The sequence below is a fragment of the Cnephaeus nilssonii genome (genome assembly GCF_951640355.1).
Source record: "Cnephaeus nilssonii genome assembly, chromosome: 2".
Lineage (NCBI taxonomy): Eukaryota > Metazoa > Chordata > Mammalia > Chiroptera > Vespertilionidae > Cnephaeus > Cnephaeus nilssonii.
In genome coordinates, this window is record NC_137073.1 from 111,590,851 (window position 1) to 111,607,885 (window position 17,035).

The 17,035-nt window shown below is 45.1% G+C and overlaps 1 protein-coding gene across 1 annotated transcript; it reads right to left on the reverse strand.

Moving 5' to 3' along the window:
• Positions 1-1,186: 1,186 nt before the first annotated feature.
• Positions 1,187-14,689, reverse strand: SUB1 (SUB1 regulator of transcription). Its single transcript, XM_079760716.1, has 5 exons — positions 14,601-14,689; positions 11,789-11,861; positions 9,042-9,164; positions 6,705-6,813; positions 1,187-4,171 (listed from the first exon to the last, which is right to left on the reverse strand). Exons 2-5 carry the CDS (start codon positions 11,858-11,860, stop codon positions 4,092-4,094), a joined length of 384 nt encoding a protein of 127 aa, XP_079616842.1. The 5' UTR covers position 11,861; positions 14,601-14,689; the 3' UTR covers positions 1,187-4,091.
• Between the last annotated feature and the right edge of the window lie 2,346 nt (positions 14,690-17,035).

Sequence of the window (17,035 nt, forward strand, 5' to 3'; positions counted from 1 at the left end):
GCTGAACGCAGGATAAGTGACTTATACTCTGGCAGTTAGAGCATGGAAGTGGCCTAAATCATTTCCAACCTAGTTATACAGCAGGAAGATAAACTATTCAAAACTCTCAAAAGCCTGAGGATGAAATTAGAGGAGAAAGGAGTGTTCCGCCTTGGTCGGCACAGGTCACTTGAACCGAGGACTGAAACAGCTGTAGCAGCAGCCGGGGAAGGTCTGAACGCTGTGATGGACTTCTATAAAAGGGGGGGAGGGAGGAGATCTTGTGTGATAGTATCTTTTACTCAGATGGACATTCAGTCTGAGATGAACTGTTACACAGTAAATAATTCCATATTATTTTTTAAATGTTTCATGCTTTTCAAACCCTTCTCACCCGATTACACCTTTGAGCCATACTACAGAATTGTCAGGGACTGTGTTGTGTATATATGTGTGTGTGTGTGTGTGTGTGTATATATATATATATATATATATATATATATATATATATATATATATATATATATAATTTTATTGATTTCAGAGACGAAGGGAGAGGTAGAAACATCAAAGATGTGAGAGAATCCTTGATCAGCTGCCTCCTGCACACCCCCCACTGGGGATTGAGTCCGCAACCCGGGCATGTGCCCTTGACCAGAACCGAACCTGGGACCCTTTAGTCTACAGGCCGATGCTCTATCCACTGAACCAAACTGGCTAGGGCATTGACTGGAGTTTTGAGTCCATGTGTTTTACAGTCGATCAGGTAGAGCAAAATTAGTCATATGTAGTGTTCCACAGATCCTTCTATCCCTGTATAAGTTTCCCTAAACAGAAATTTATGAGCTCTCAATATATAACTAAGCAAAAGCACTAATCAAGATGGGAAAAGTAGACACTTTATAAATAAAAATGTAAATTTAGGTTACACAAAGAAGTCCATTATACAGTTAAGTATAGCAAGGAATACTCAGACTGCAGGACACCCACAGGGCAGAGAGAAAAGGAGGCTGTGCACCTTAGTTATTTGCATTTCCCCCTGGGATCAGGTAGCGGTCCAGGCCCAGAGGCCTCGAAGGCTGAACGTGCCGAGGCGAATTCACATTCCAAAAGCACTCATGCACAAAGGCACTCCATTCAATAAAACCCACTCCACAGGTAACAGCCATTCATGTTCAGGCGTGTGAAACTGGGATGACACATAGGGCACGTTTCTTATTTTTTATTTCAACATTTAAAATATTCACAGATGTAGTCGTATATTCATTGACATCTCCATGGAAGATGTACCAAACAAAGCATACAGGTATTCCACAGTTACAAAGTACATGTTTGTGACTATGTAAAGATTTTACTCCTAGAATTTATCTGGAAAACCACCACTAAAAAACAAAAACACACACACACACACACCAAAAAAAAACACACTTTTTAGTGTTTCACTGGATTTCCATAAAAAGTGAATAGCAGACTATCAAGAGAAATCCCTAAATATTCGCCAGCACTTTTTTACTATTTCAGACTTTCATAATCCTCTTTCCAATACCCATGTCATCAATAGTTCTCTTTTTTTTTTTCCCCTCAATAGCCAAGGCCAAGATGTATATGCTTTTTATTTTCATCATCTTTTTTCCAAAAACACTATGCAGAATAGGGTGATCATCACGGGATCTTGACTGGCTAATGAGGTAGGAACAGTCTTCAAAAGAAGTTCTTAAGCATTCATGAAGCAAAACAAGAGAATCATCAAATTATATGCAGTTTTTCTTTTTTAGTGGTTGTTCTTTTAATAAAATGCCAAGGGCACTGGAAACTGGTCACATGCTACTTGTATGTAAAAGACAGAGAGTAAAACCCCGTGAGCAAAGCCCTGCTGCTGAGCACATGCCAGGGCCATGGTGGTGAAGTCCATGTTGGCATCACACGGCAAGAAACGGCTGCCCCAAATGCCAAGCTTTCCTTCTGAGTGATCTTACCAAAAAGGTAAAGTGTAAACGGAAACAAAAGTCCCCTCCCTTTCTTTCAGTAGGAGTTAACTTGGCTCTTATTTTAACCCAGCTCTCATCCTTCCCTACACACACACCAAAAAAAGATGAATAATTTCTATACACTGCATTTCCAGTAGCACTATTTAAATGAATTTAGAAGGCAACTTACCAAATTCTGCCAGAGAAGCACTCCTTATGTGAAGGTTTAACAACGCACACTGAACAGCCGGAAAAGGCCTGGGCAGTGAAAGATTTCAGCACCATCTCTCTGTTAGCAGGTTGTTTCAAAATGCACACACCCTTCAATTCCTACAAACCTAGGCAAGTCAGCAGTTATCCCCTCTCCATCTACACCAGAATCAAAGGTGTGTTCTAACGGCCCTTTCTGTATATGTAAGGAATAGTTTTCAAATCGACCCAATCAAGTTCACAGGACATGTTCCCAAAAAAGGGGAAAGTTATCAATCAAGTAGGAATTGTCTAAAATATGTTACTTGAACACTTTGGTACCTATTATTTGATGAAGGCTAAAATACCAGAAAGAGAGTTTATTTCCCCAATTACATACTGATTAGGGTTACTGCTAAAAACACTAAAAAAAAAAAATCTAAAAATGTAAAGAAATACTTAGAATAGCTGCCAGATAAATTGATAACTATATGTGGTTTGGAAGATGGTTTTGAAATCAAGTCCTTGACAATTCTATAAAATGTTCTAGACATAGTTAGCAATCAAACTTGGTATAATAGTGCAACTCTCTACATGGCAATAACCAATTTTTATTTTACTTTAGCTATCAAAAATAACTTGTCAACAAGCATTTTTTTACATCTTTAAACCTTTCTTTTGACTATTCTATCTAGAATTGTGTCCTAGCTACATGATCAAAATATCATCAGTTTACAGAGAATTCCCCCGTCATCACGCCTCTTTAACTGCAGGCACAGCTCCCTTGCATTCTTTCCCTAAGGCACACCAGGCCCTGCTTACTGCTGCCAAGGCCCTGAAACCTGTATTTCAATCTATGCCTCTGTCATCGGTTCACTGAAAACCCTACAGAGTACCTGCTAGATTAACTGCAAAAGAACAAAGCCTATTTCTGAAGCAAAGGCCAAAAAAACGAATGTATGCTCTTTCCCTAAAAACCAACCACACTGCCTACATAACAGTCAAGCTCAGCTATATCCCTGGCTCTATATAATCCATACTCGATGTTACAAAATAAAATGTTAGGCCAGTGAATTTCCACAATTTTTATTAAGTCCTAGTCTAATTTAACAATATCTGATTCTATAGACATCATCCTACGGTGAACATGTTTAATAAGTGAAAGCAAATCAGACTCTAAGTCATTATTTTCTGCAGACTAAGCAATAAGATAACTACTACACAGAACACTACAGGTCATGACATACACTTACTTGCTCAGAGTTTTCATACAAGCCATGTTGTTTATCAAACTATATCTCCTAATATTTAATACAGTAGAATTAGTGATTGTAGTTCTCATATAATATTTTAGTTACAAGTACCTTATTGAGATAACTAACATTTCAACAGTTTCACTGACTTTCCAGATTAGCAGAATATATTCAAGAAAAAGTAAAAAGTGAAATGAAAACTGAACATGACAAGTTACCGAAGGAAAATGAAGTAAAGGTAACAAGGGAAGTGAAGTATCAGTGGGGTTGAAAATCAAAGCCTAGACATTTGTTTAGAAGAGATCAACTATGGCTTTCACAGATCAAGTTTATAAATTCAATACAATATAAATCCTTTTGAATGCAAAAGCCGAGTTGAAATTAAAAGGTCTATAAACTGTTAACTTTTGGCCTTAAATAGTACCAATTCTTCTGATCAAAGAAGGCCACAACAGTTAAGATTGTATTACTTGATTTTATTTTACACTAGGTGGTGGGCACAAAGCAACCCCTGAATAAAGTTGACAATTAGCTTCACTCAGAACATTTTTAATAATGCACATTAAAAAAAAAAAGTATTCTTACAAATTGTTCTGCAATCCAAATATACAATAGCCTGGAAAATAACATTTAAAAAACAAAAGCCAATGTAAAAAGACAGGTTAAAACAACTAGAACAGTACAGGTTTATATGGCTCAGATTTTACAGTTTTCTCACTGCATCGTCAATGTCAGAAATCTGTTCCTTCAGCTGGCTCCATTGCTCAGGATTTAAGGAAATACCTAAAACAAAGTATTAAAAATCAAAAGTTGAAAATGTATTTAAGCTTTCTTGAGGATTTTTAAACTTCCAAATAAAATACTATTTTATCAAAATTGCCATTTTGAATGGCACAATGATATAATGTTGAGAACAAGATATCTTGTTAATTATAGGTTCATCCTGATTGCCTGAGATGATCGATGTTATATCTAGTTTTACTTCCCACACTGCATCCCGCAAGACACATACTAAACTCAGTGAGAACTAACCATGACCGAAGGTTAGCTCACAAAGCTTGCAAACCAGCCATTTCGGCGGCCAGGCCCAGGTTCGGTGTGTGACACCCATTTCTACATTCAGTTGGCTCCAACACTTGCTCAAAATTCCCACGGGAGCGCAGTGAAGGACGGCACGGAGTTCTTCCAGGAGCATTCGCTTCACTTTGGAAAATCCCTGGGATGCGGCTCCTTGGAAGGTACATTCTAGAGACTGGATTCAGATCCCAGCCTCCTATCACTAACAACGTGACTTAAAACAATTACAAGGACCTCTGAGCCTAAGTCTTCTTGCCATTAAAATGGTACGTCTATTACACCTCAAGGTGTTGTTGATTTGATTTACAAGCTTGGCATATCACTAGGCACATGTAAACTTAGGATGTTAGTTAATGGCATGTCTGTCCTGTTTAAAGTATGAACAGAAAGACCTTTGTACTTTAACTTCCAACAGTCTAATACCTGACCATACAAATGGAGAAATAAACTAGAATGGAACAACTGATGGATTCCTCAGAAAACTGCTGGGAGGCCATAGCGGAGAGGAAGGAGAATGTATTGGACAACACCTTAGGAAGGGCTTTCTAGCTCATCTGACTGGTTAGCAATCATTGCAAGAAGAAAAGAACTCGCCCTGACTGGTTTGGCTCAGTGGATAGAGCGTCGGCCAGCGGACTCAAGGGTCCCAGGTTCGATTCCAGTCAAGGCATGTACCTTGGTTGTGGGCACATCCCCAGTAGGGGCTGTGCAGGAGGCAGCTGATCGATGTTTCTCTTTCATCGATGTTTCTAACTCTCTGCCCCTCTCCCTTCCTTTCTGTAAAAAATCAACAAAATATATTTAAAAAAAAAAAAACTCTGACATTGGTCACAATGGAACAGCTGGACTGACCAATCCCAAAAGTAGGCTGAACAAGAAAATGTAAAAGGATATGAAAACACAGACATTAAGTTTACTAACCCTAAAAACTACAGGAAGGAAATAAGTCATACCTTACAAGATGACATGCAGGCAGAAGAAAACAGGCATTTTCTCATTAGCTTGGCACACAAATGTTCTCTAGCGACTTGGTGAATTAATAAAATATGCTGGGCCCTGGCTGGTGTGGCTCAGTGGTCGAGCACCAGCCCATGCACCGAAGGCAGGGCTCGTGTGGTAGGCAATGAATCAATGTGCCTCTCTCACATCAATGTCTCTCTCTCCCCCTCACTCTCTCTAAAGATCAGTGGAAAAAATAACTCGGGGGAGGTAACTAAATAAAGTATGCTTCTATGGTGCTGGATGAAGCACAAAAGACAAAAACCCACTGAAGGACACCACTCTAAAGAATACCCCAAAGGAAACACTGTGAACCAGATTCCCATTCCTAATTTTACAGCTTCCCAGACAGTGCCTACTCTACTTCAGAATTAACGTAAAAATAATTTTAAGTGATATTCAAGTAAATCAGCAGCCTTATAACTCCTGCACAATCTAAGTGCATTCTCACATCAAGGTATCTACATAATCTCCTCTACTTTGAAAATGATTCCCTCTCCCATACAATCCACACGACTAGCTCTTCCTTTATCTAGTGTCAAACGACACTTCCTTAGGAGATTCCCAGAGCACTTCCCCTCTCATAATAATCTGCCCTTTTACTTCTCGCCCTTATCATTTTAATTATATGTATGTTTAACTGCATACATTTTTTAATATATATATTTTTTTATTTCAGAGAGGAAGGGAGAGGGAGAGAGAGATAGAAACATCAATGATGAGAGAGAATCGCTGATTGGCTGACTCCTGCACACCCCCATTGAGGATCGAGCCCACAACCCAGGCACATGACCTGACCAGGATCAAACAGAGACCTCCTGGTTCACAGGTCACTGCTCAACCACTGAACCACGCTGGCTGGGCTCTGCCGTAATTTTATCCTCATTAAAGTTAAGTGTTGCCTAGCCAGGTAGCTCAGTTAGTTGGAGCATTATCCCATACATCAAAAAAAAGGTAAAAAGGTTGCGGGTTCGATCCTCGGTCAGGGTATGATCAGGAAGCAATGTTTCTCTCACATCGATTCCTTCCCTCCCTCTCTCCCTCCAATTTACAGAAACATATCCTCAGGTGAGGATTAAAAAACAGTAAGTGTCATACCAAAAAGTCTACAGAAGATAGTGAATCAACCAAATGAGGATCTTCCTAGTGCACTGCCAACATTATTTCAATTTCAAACTAGGTCACTTAGTTTTTTATTTAGTCCCAATATTACAACCAAATTCTAGAAATTAAATCTCACCTTTTCTTCCTGGTTTCATTTCACCTTCTGGATCCATCCAATATTCTCTAATATCAATTAGGACTTTTCCTTTAAAGTCCCGTACGCTGACGTACCTCATTTTCCCAATCTGCCAAAGAAACAGAACATAAAAAAGCATTCATTTATAAGTCCGTATTGATATTCGCAACTTACTGCATACTCACTATTCTTTTGGATAGAGCGTTGGCCTGCGGACTGAAGGGTCCCAGGTTCGATTCCCGGTCAGGGGCATGTGCCTTGGTTGCGGGCACATCCCCAGTGGGGAGTGTGCTGGAGGCAGCTGATCGATGTTTCTCTCTCATCGATGTTTCTAGCTCTCTATCCCTCTCCCTTCCTCTCTGTAAAAAATCAATAAAATATATATTTTTTTTAAAAAAGAAATCTTTGTAAATGATGGAACTAAACAAGTACAACTCACATTTGTAATCATTTTACATTGAAAGAATCATTAGCAAAATAGTGCAACCGCTATGGAAAACAGTATGGAGGTTCCTCAAAAAATAGAACATATGATCCAACAGCCCCACTTCTGGGTATGTATCTACCAGAGGTATTATCTGTACACCCATATTCACAGCAACATTACTCACAATAACCTTTGGGACAGGGCAACCCAAATGTCCATCTTCTGATAAATGAATGAACAAAATGTGATGTATATACAAGCAATGGAACATTACTCAGCTTAAAAAGAAAGACGTTCACATGCTACAACATGGATGAGCCTGAGGGCATTATGCTAAGTGAAATAACAAGTCACCAAAAGATATCGATTGTATGATTCCACTATAACATGCCTAGAACAGTCAGATTCCTCTCTGAAATCAATAAAAATATATATGTATTTTTAAACATAAGTATCTTAGGAGGCTATGGCACTGAACTAAACATTTCCATTTTGGTTTTACAATAAGCCTAAGAGCTTGTTGAATAGATAAAATTAAAATCTACTGAAATAATTTTGATTATTAGATAAGTCAAATAAAAGTTCAATGTGGGCTTGAGCAAATGGAAGAGACTTTAGGTGATAGGATTTGACCTTGAAAAATGATCAGCCATTAAATAAGTAAAAGGGAGAAAAAAGTGACAAAGACATAGAAGGGAGAAAGCAGAAAGATACAATACTGATTTTCAAGGGCAGGTTGACCACATTGACCTTTATTGCAGAGGACTTGAAAACACAGGAAGAAAATTCTGAAGCCTGTATAGGTTCTTAGAGCAAGGACAAGAAAAAAGAAACAATCAGAAAAATACTACTGAGACTGGAAAAAATCGTACACCTATGGATGAGGACAGTGTGGGGGAGGTAAGGGCAGAGGGTGGAGTGGGAACCCAGTGGAGGGGAGCTATGGGGGGAAAAAAGGAGAAACAATTGTAATAATCTGAACAATAAAGATTTATTAAATTTAAAAAAAAAGAAAAATACTACTACTACTGCTTGTCTTCTGCAAGACTCGTCTTCCTGAGATATCAGAACCCTGCAAAGAAAACTTTAAACTCTCACTAGAAAAAGTGAACCTCTTTAAAAAACAGACAAGCAATGATCACAAGTAATTGAAGAGGCGGAAAAACTGTTGTTGATTTGCAGTTTAGCCAGTGGCAGCGTTTCCGCGGCAGTGATATGTGGGAAAGTGGAGATGCTGCCAGCTGACCTCCTGAAAGGCACCTGGAACGAGTGCGGAAAGGGGTTCCTTTAAGGCGGGGGGGGGGGGGGGGGGGGGGGGGGGGGTGGCCTCGATACATTAAAAAAGGAAGTGTTTGTTTATAGACTAACCAGTATATTAGACATGTACTGTACATAGGAAAGGCTAAAAGAGGGATTCATTTGGGGTCTGGAAAAAATTAACTCAATTTACATTCTTTCTAACGGGGAAAAATGATTCGGTTTTCAAACAAATTGGGTCTCGAACAGCCTTCCGGAATGAATTACATTAGAGAACCGAGGTTCCACTATACTTTCTAATGTGCAGTTCTCAATCTCTTCCTTTGGATTTCTACAGCTTTTAAAGTCACATTGTTTTAAATACAGCAAAACTACAGACTTCTAGGTGTTAGCAATAATCTAGCACCACAGAGGGAGCATTTGAGGTACTGCTCCAGGCATGCTGTCAATTTGGCTCAAATTAAACTCGTAAAAAAAAAAATTTCAGCATCATATAAATTACTTTCATTTCTACTAACTTGTTCTTGTATTTCAATGAATATCCTTAGTCAAGAGCACTCTAATAAAAGATTGTGCCTATCAGATGAAGGCACTTTGATGGTTCTTCAGATCCAGCCAGATACTAAGTCCTCTGGACCCAACCCCAGCTTTACCTGGAACATGTTGTCATCCCTGCTGCTGCTGCTCTGCTTAGAAGATGACAGGGCTCTGGAAGTCTCACCAGTCTTCTGCTTCTTTACAGGCTTTTCTGAAGCAACTTGCTTTTTCCTCTTTAACTTGAAAGAAAAATATGAATATGGTTAAAATTTGCACACTTAAAACACTTCTCAGGTTTATGGACAAAAAAAGGGGGGGGTAATATACAAGTTCAGTGACCAACAGTAACCTCGCAGGGTGATCTGACCATAAATTCCTAACTGGGCAGGCCTGTAACATTTTAGTAAAAGGTTTCTCTTTGCATTAAGCCCTGCCCATCGTCTCTGAGCACCTAGGTTCACACACCTTTTGAAATGCCTAGTTCCGGGAAGCTTCATAACCCTCGGGAGAACACAGGGTCTTGTTAACTACCCTGTAGTCCAATCCCAACCTCGTTTTCCATGCATCTTCCTTGTTTCCTTCATCATTCCAAATGCACAAGAAAAACTGCAAAACTGTCCTTCTCCAGAGCACTAGGTCTTGTTCCCAACAATGTCATCAGTTTGGCTTAATTAACTCATAAAAATTCCCTACAAGGTTAGACATTTCTTACATGGACAGGTTCAAAAGATTCCAATGCTTTTTAAGACTTAAAGGATCAAAAGTCTACATTTACTTATTAAGTAAAAAATATAAACATAGCCAAGACCCACCTGACAATGAAACTTGGAAACTAACCTAACACTGGTATATAATAGTATTTGCCATCAGTTCTGAGGAGCCCAAAAATACTTCAGGCATTAGAGTGGTGTTCAGCAGAAAAAGCTACTTTGCAGATCAGAATCCCACATGAGGTTTCTCTGGGAGCAACAACAACAAAAGATGAGGGGCCTATGCTTTTGAATAAACTTTGGAAACCATAAGTCTACTAAAGCTACAAAGGGGACGTGCTAACTAGCAAGAACACAACCAACTTATTCCATTGCTAGGATATGACTATCTATTTATGCTCTGCCTATTCCAAGAGACACTTACACGGGCTTAGGGAATCTGAGTAGGCAAAGCTAAGACACCTATTTTGTACTGTGCACAGTCACTCAAAAATGTCCTCATCACACACACAAAAAAAATAACTAAAGATAGACAGCAATGTATTAGACTAGCATTCAAAAGCAAAACAATGTTTTAAAAGCAGCATCATTGCAAAAGCTTTTTATATAACCTCAGTCTCAAAATGAGCTAACAGCCCATGAAAACCAGTCGAGTTCCCAACCCAAACAGTAGAGGGCAGTCATGTTCCTTAGTGGAAAGCCTAAGCTAGTATGGGGTGGGCAAAAGTAGGCTTACAGTTGTAATATCAATGAATGCAACAAATAATAGCACAATAAACAGTTTCATGTATTCACAACTGGAAACCTACTTTTGTCCACCCCTGTATATTAATTTACTAATTTAGATGAAGCTAGACATAATATAATGTAGACAAAAAGAAACGGATGCATTTAACCTATGTCCTTAGGATTAATAGTACTATTTGGGACGAACAGCAAAAATTAACTCTGCTCAATAAGCAAAAGCAATTATTCTTTACTTCAGGGTCTGTCTAGATAGTCCCTGTGGACTGGTACATGCCTGACACACAAAAGCTCAATAAAAATATGTTGAGCCAAAACCGGTTTGGCTCAGTGGATAGAGCGTCGGCCTGCGGACTCAAGGGTCCCAGGTTCGATTCCGGTCAAGGGCATGTACCTTGGTTGCGGGCACATCCCCAGTACGGGGTGTGCAAGAGGCAGCTGATCGATGTTTCTCTCTCATCGATGTTTCTAACTCTCTGCCCCTCTCTCTTCCTCTCTGTAGAAAATCAATAAAATTAAAATATATATATATATATATATATGTTGAATGAACATATCCAAATGCTATGCTAGTGTCATAGAGTTCCCACCACAGTATATATAGATTCTCTGAAGCCTGGTTTCACGCTTCCAGATGATACCATGCTCTGTATTTCCCTATGAAGATCCATCTCCCCCAATACCCCCCTTAAGCTCTCTCTTAACTAACACTGCCAACTAGGCTCAGAGACACCACTGCGGGAGCTTCAGGAGGCAAAGGACAGCCTGCAGGAAGGCAGCCGAGGAAGTGCGAGGCCTCAGCGAAGGAGAAGAATGCACCGCGGACAGTGCAGCTGCCCTCTGGTGCAGAAAAAGCCTCCTCTGCCTAAACAGGCGATTTCAGGGCAGCTTTGCTGGGTGCCAAAAGGAGGGAACCAGAGTCCATAACATTCTAACTTAAAATGTACCAAGCCTACACTCCAAGTAATACTTGTGGGCTGGATAAACACCAATGACTGAGACAGTGGTCAAAACTGACATATGCATTCAAGGAGTTCAGATAATTTGGATCAATTACTTCATACAACAGCTACAGATAAGCCCATTTCTAAATAATGGCAAACAGTGACTTTGGGCTAATTCTAATGCTATTCCCTCTAGGGTCTATGGCAGTGGTTCTGCAGGGTTAGGGTTCCTCAACAGAAGCTAGTCTGAGGCTGGCTGGAGTCTGGATTAGGGGCGAGGGACGTGCATGGAGCAGCACCCTAGGCATCTGAGTGACGTGACGATCCAGGGCCTTCCACTTTCAGAAACATCCATCCTGGCTCTCCTTTTAAGATTCCGACACACCGTGCTGTCCCTCAGAACGGGATCTGGGCAATACTGCTGAAGTGAGTACTACAGAAATGACCTGGCGCAGCAATAGTCACCTTTTTGTCAACTTCACTGTCCGAATCGCTGCCAGAAGAGCTTGAAGAAACAAGTTCCTTTGACTTAGGCATTCTGAAAGAAAAACGTATTATGTCAGTAATTTACATTCATTTTAACTCTCCCCCAACCAAAAATTTAACAAGTTCCATGGTTCATGCTACCATTTTGTGGTACTGGAGGTGTTATACTGAGCGCAATGCTAGAAGTTATATTCTAATCTATGCTCTTCCAAGCTGAAAATAACATGCAAAGTGTCATACACATCTCACACCCCTTTCTCAAAGCCAATGTGTATTTTTATACTTCATTTTAGCAGGGTTAGATGTTTATGAGTAGGGTTCATTGCAAGAAGCAGCTGACAGCAACCAGGTAAAGCCAGGGAGAATAAGGCCTCTCAGTAAAGCTTTCCACTTGTCATTGATGAGACCGACATAAAATTATTCACCACAGGAAATAACCACAACATCCACACAACACGGGGAATACTTGCACTACACAGATGTTGATATACAATTAACTTGCCATTACAATACTACTAAAGGCCCAGTGCACGAAATTCGTGCACTCGGGGTTCGCTCAGCCCAGCCTGCAGCCTCTCCCCACACGGGAGCCCTCAGGGGATGTCCAACTGGCATGAAGGCAGGAGAGCACACACACCCCCACCACCACCACCACCACACGGCTGGCAAGCACAGAAGCACAGCTTCTAGCTAAGCGGCGCTCCCCCTGTGGGAGCGCACTGACCACCAGGGGGCAGCTCCTGTGTGGAGCGTCTGCCCCCTGGTGGTCAGTGCACGTCATAGCGACCGGTCTTTCCAGTCATTGGGTCCTAAACAATATAGATTGATTTTTCATATTTTGTATATGTTCTTTTCTTTGGCTTTTTAACCATGCCATCAAATAACAAGGACTAATTCAGAGTTCACAAAGTGATACATAATTCACAATTCGTTACATTTTAACACTGATTTTCTACTCCGGAACGGACTGAAATTTGAAGAATCTGCTTGTGGCAGAGGCGAAACCTGTCCTCAAATTCCCACGGAGACCCCAGCTCCCCAGGTCCCCCATAGAAAGGGGCACACAGCCCATGCCCTCCTTCCCGGCAGATGTTTCCTGGGCGCCTGGGCAGCAGGCAGGGCCCTGTGCACCTGCATCTGCAGAGGTTGGTTTGAAGCCTAGCTCCCACATTTCAAGGAAGTCCAAGGCACGCCGAACCTACTTTCCAGGCACTTATGCCAGGTGGTAAAAAGCGATCTTCAGCTCTCTCCATCTCCCCTCTCGAGAGACTGAGTCATAGTTTTCCATGCCCTAATGGGCCCAATATACGCCACACACAGTCTACGTGTTTAAAGAACAAAAAGACTTCATTTCCTCCTTTAAAAAGTCATAGATAACGTAGCACTCTAGACTGAACTTGCATTAGCAGTGGCCTTGACTGTGTTCCAAGAGAGGAGGTCAAGGTAAAGGCCCCCCCCAACCCCCAATCCTGGACATTAAGTTCCAAAGCTCCAAGCTTGCCCAGGCCGGGGGGGGGGGGGGGGGGGGGGGGGAGCACCTGCATAACCAGCCTCTCACATCATTCCTGCTCCTGCTCCATTTTACAGCCCTATCTCCAAATCTCCGAATCTCCAAATCGATCCCGTTCTGCATGCTGGCTGCTAATGATGCCAAGCCACACAGTTCAAACCCCAATCAAACATGGCCTGTGTTTCCCTCGGAAACGCCCGCCATCTGCTGACAGCTGCCGGGGGGCCTGGGCTCGGTTCAGAGACATGCACCCTCCTTTCCACCCGAAGAAGCCCACGGACAAGAAGACAAGGCGATGGCGCCTAAAGCCAGCCTCTGGGAACCGACGGCAAATGTATTCGTTTCCCTCCTGGGCCTTTATTGTCCAAAAAAAACCGGCAGGCTCGTACATCAGGCAAAGGACACGAACATCGCTAAACGTTACACAAAACCCAGCGAAAAACAAACAAAAAACCACGCGAAACCGCTGGTGCTGGCCGGCGGGGAGGCCTGGGGGCGACGAGGTGGAAGCCGACCAGCCAGGACTGCGGGGCGCAGGAGCGCGGGGCAGCCGCGGGGTCGCCCCCAGGACGGGGACGGGGACGCGGGCGCGGGGGGCCGGACGCCGGGGCTGCGGGGGAGGGGGCCGGGCCGGCGGGGGGGCGGGGGAGGCGGCGAGTGCGGCGGCGGCCGAGCGGGAAGAGGAGGGACTTGCACCCAGCGCCATTTTCTCCGCCCGGAGCTCTCGCCGCCCCCGGCCGCGGCCGGCCGCCCCCCGCCCCGCCTCGGCCCCCCGCCCCGCCCTCCTCCTCCGACGGGGTCCGCGCGCCCCGCCCCCGGAGCGCCCCCCACCCGGGAGGCAGAGGCAGAGGCGGGGGCGGGGGCAGGGGCCCCGGGGAGGCCCGCGGAGGGGCGGCCCCGCACGCGCCCCCGCCCGGCCCGAGCCGCCGCCGCATTGTCCGGGGGCGCCCGGCCCCCCCGCCCGCGGCTCCGCGTGCCCGGCCGCGTCCGAGACCCCGGGCCGCCGCGCCCGCCGAGCCCGGGCCGTTCCCGGGGGCAGCTCCGGCGCCGAGGGGGCTGCGGCACCAGGACGCGGGGTCCTGGACGGAGGAGGGGTCGGGCCCGGAGGAGGGGTCCGCGGAGGCCGAGGGGGAAGGGGCAGGTCAGGAGCGCCGCCATTTCCCGCACGGCCGCCCCCGAGGGGAGCGGAGGCCGCGGGCGGCTCGCGGCCCGGGCGGGCGGTGAGGGGGCGCGGGGCCGGGGGGCCGGGGGCGCGGGGTGGGGGCGGCCCCGCGAACTCACGCTGCGCTCCGGCCGCCGACCTGCCTCTGCTCGCTCGCTCCTCGCTGCTGACAGAGAACCGGACGTGACGGAAGCCCGAGGCCTGGCCCCGCCCCCGAGCACGTGACGGGGCGTGGCCTCGCCGGAGAAACCCGCACCCAGACCCTTTCCAGGGCCTTAAAGGAGCCGCCCCTGGTCCTAAACAGACGAATAGCACCTGGTCCCAAACAGACGAATAAAACCTGAAAGACAAGCGCCGAGATGAGAGAGACACCGTGGAGTGGGAAAAAGGGACTTGGAGCTCAGCATGGCCACACTGACAGGCCAGGAGCCGTCAGTCCCAGGGGAGTAGAGAGTTGGCACAGAGAAAGAGGGGGAGAGTCCTGGAAGCCAGATGGCAAAGTGCCTTCAATGAAGTCCGAAGAGCTTGGACTTGATTCCATGTGAAAAAGAAGGCAGTGAGCCCAAGCCGGTTTGGCTCAGTGGGTAGAGCGTCAGCCTGCAAACCGAAGTGTCCCGGGTTCGATTCCAGTCAAGGGCACCTGCCCAGGTTGTGGGCTCCATCCCCAGTGTGGGGCGTGCAGGAGGCAGCTGACCCATGATTCTCTCTCATCATCGATGTTTCTATCTCTCTCTCCTTCTCCCTTCCTCTCTGAAATGAATAAAAATATTTTTTTTTAAAGAAGAAGAAGAAGGATGCGTTGTGAAAAGCTCTTGAGCCAGGGCAGTGAAATGTTTCCGGGATGTCTGGGGTGATACGAAGACGGGGTTGAAGGAAGAAGAAGGAAGAGCTGGAAGCTGGGAACAACGTAGAGGAGGATGCTCTAACAGCCAGTGTGAGACGTGATCAGTTCCTAGACCATCAGAGGGACTGTCGTTTGGACTCGGCCCCAGTGGAGCTCTCTGTGCACATGCCTGGTCCCACAGAGGGAGCACGAGGAGTAATAAGGAAAGATCCGTTCTAAACTTAAACCCCCCGGGTGCAAGCAATCTGCTTGGAGACCACTCGCCTGCACTGAATGCGGAGCGGAGAGAGCCAGCCTTCCTTCTTTGCCGCTGATTATGGCACAGCTGTGGAGTGGTGTCCACCAAAAACAAACTCCTAGGCCTGGATGTGCAGCTGGAGAGGAGGCCCTGCTCAGGAGAGAGAGGAGGCCATTGTAGGAAATAGGTCTCTGTGGTCCATCTCCAGCAGAGGCAACTTTTTTTTTTTAAATATATTTTATTGACTTTTTACAGAGAGGAAGGGAGAGGGATAGAGAGTTAGAAACATTGATGAGAAAGAAACATCGATCAGCTGCCTCCTGCACACTCCCTACTGGGGACGTGCCCGCAACCAAGGTACATGCCCCTGACCGGAATCGAACCTGGGACCCTTCAGTCGCAGGCCAACGCTCTATCCCAGTGGTTCTCAACCTTTCTAATGCCGCGACCCTTTAATACAGTTCCTCATGTTGTGGTGACCCCCAACCATAAAATTATTTTCGTTGCTACTTCATAACTGTAATTTTGCTACTGTTAATGAATCGTAATGTAAATATCTGTGTTTTCCGATGGTCTTAGGCGACCCTGCTAGTGGTTCTCAACCTGTGGGTCATGACCCACAGGTTGAGAACCGCTTCTGTAGAGCCTAAGACCATCGGATAGAGTCTTGTTTCTAATTCATCGATGTTTCTAACTCTCAGTGGATAGAGTCTATCCACTGAGCCAAACCGTGAGCATAGTCAACTTTTCATGGAAACAGTTACTGAATTTGCCCGGGCAAACAGTGTAGGGGGGGAGGGCAGAGGATATAAGAACAAAGAACTATGGACGTGAGCCAGCATCACGGCGGAAACCCCCAGGTGCCTGCCTCAACTAGACAGGGGGAAGTGGAGGCAACCAGGAAAGGCCTCAGCCCAGTGTTTTCAATGGCCCGATGGGAGACCATAAGGCCTAGGCTACCTCCGAGGAAACAGGTGACCCATAGTACTCAGCCAGTGCGGAACGGGAGGAGGGACTGGTAAAAAGGCGGTGGTTGCTACTCCTGTGTGCCGTACTAGTGCCATTGGACAGACACCGCTCTCGGGAATGCATTAAAAGTCTCCTTGTCCCCATACTCGGTCTCCGGTCTCCGCGTCCCCGATCTGCATTCGGACAGATGAGCGTTCTCACAGCGCGGACCCCAGCAGAGCAGCGTTGGTGACACAGCGCTCCGTGGTGACCGCCTGCCCGGCTGGCTCACTCCCTGAGGAGGAGCTCTGAGAATGCCTTCTCAGGGCCGCCATCGCAGAGAACAGACACAGTGCAGGACCCCAAAATATGAAGAAGGACTGCAAGTGGAGGGAGGGGAAGGGACTGCAGCAACGTCAAAGTGGAATGCTATCGAAGCGCCAAATTACAGGCCTAAGATGCCATGGAAAGTTAGGGTGCAGGGAATGGGGTGAAAAGGGGGGAACATGGGATCTCCCTTTATG

What these genes read in the sequence shown, in the direction of transcription:
- SUB1 (XM_079760716.1), bottom strand. Translation starts at nt 11,860, where the DNA reads ATGCCTAAGTCAAAGGAACTTGTTTCTTCAAGCTCTTCTGGCAGCGAT. An exon ending in GGGATGACAACATGTTCCAG is followed by an intron (nt 6,814 to 9,041) that starts GTAAAGCTGGGG and finishes TTTCTTTGGCAG; the next exon opens with ATTGGGAAAATGAGGTACGT. An exon ending in AATGAAACCAGGAAGAAAAG is followed by an intron (nt 4,172 to 6,704) that starts GTGAGATTTAAT and finishes ACTTTGTTTTAG; the next exon opens with GTATTTCCTTAAATCCTGAG.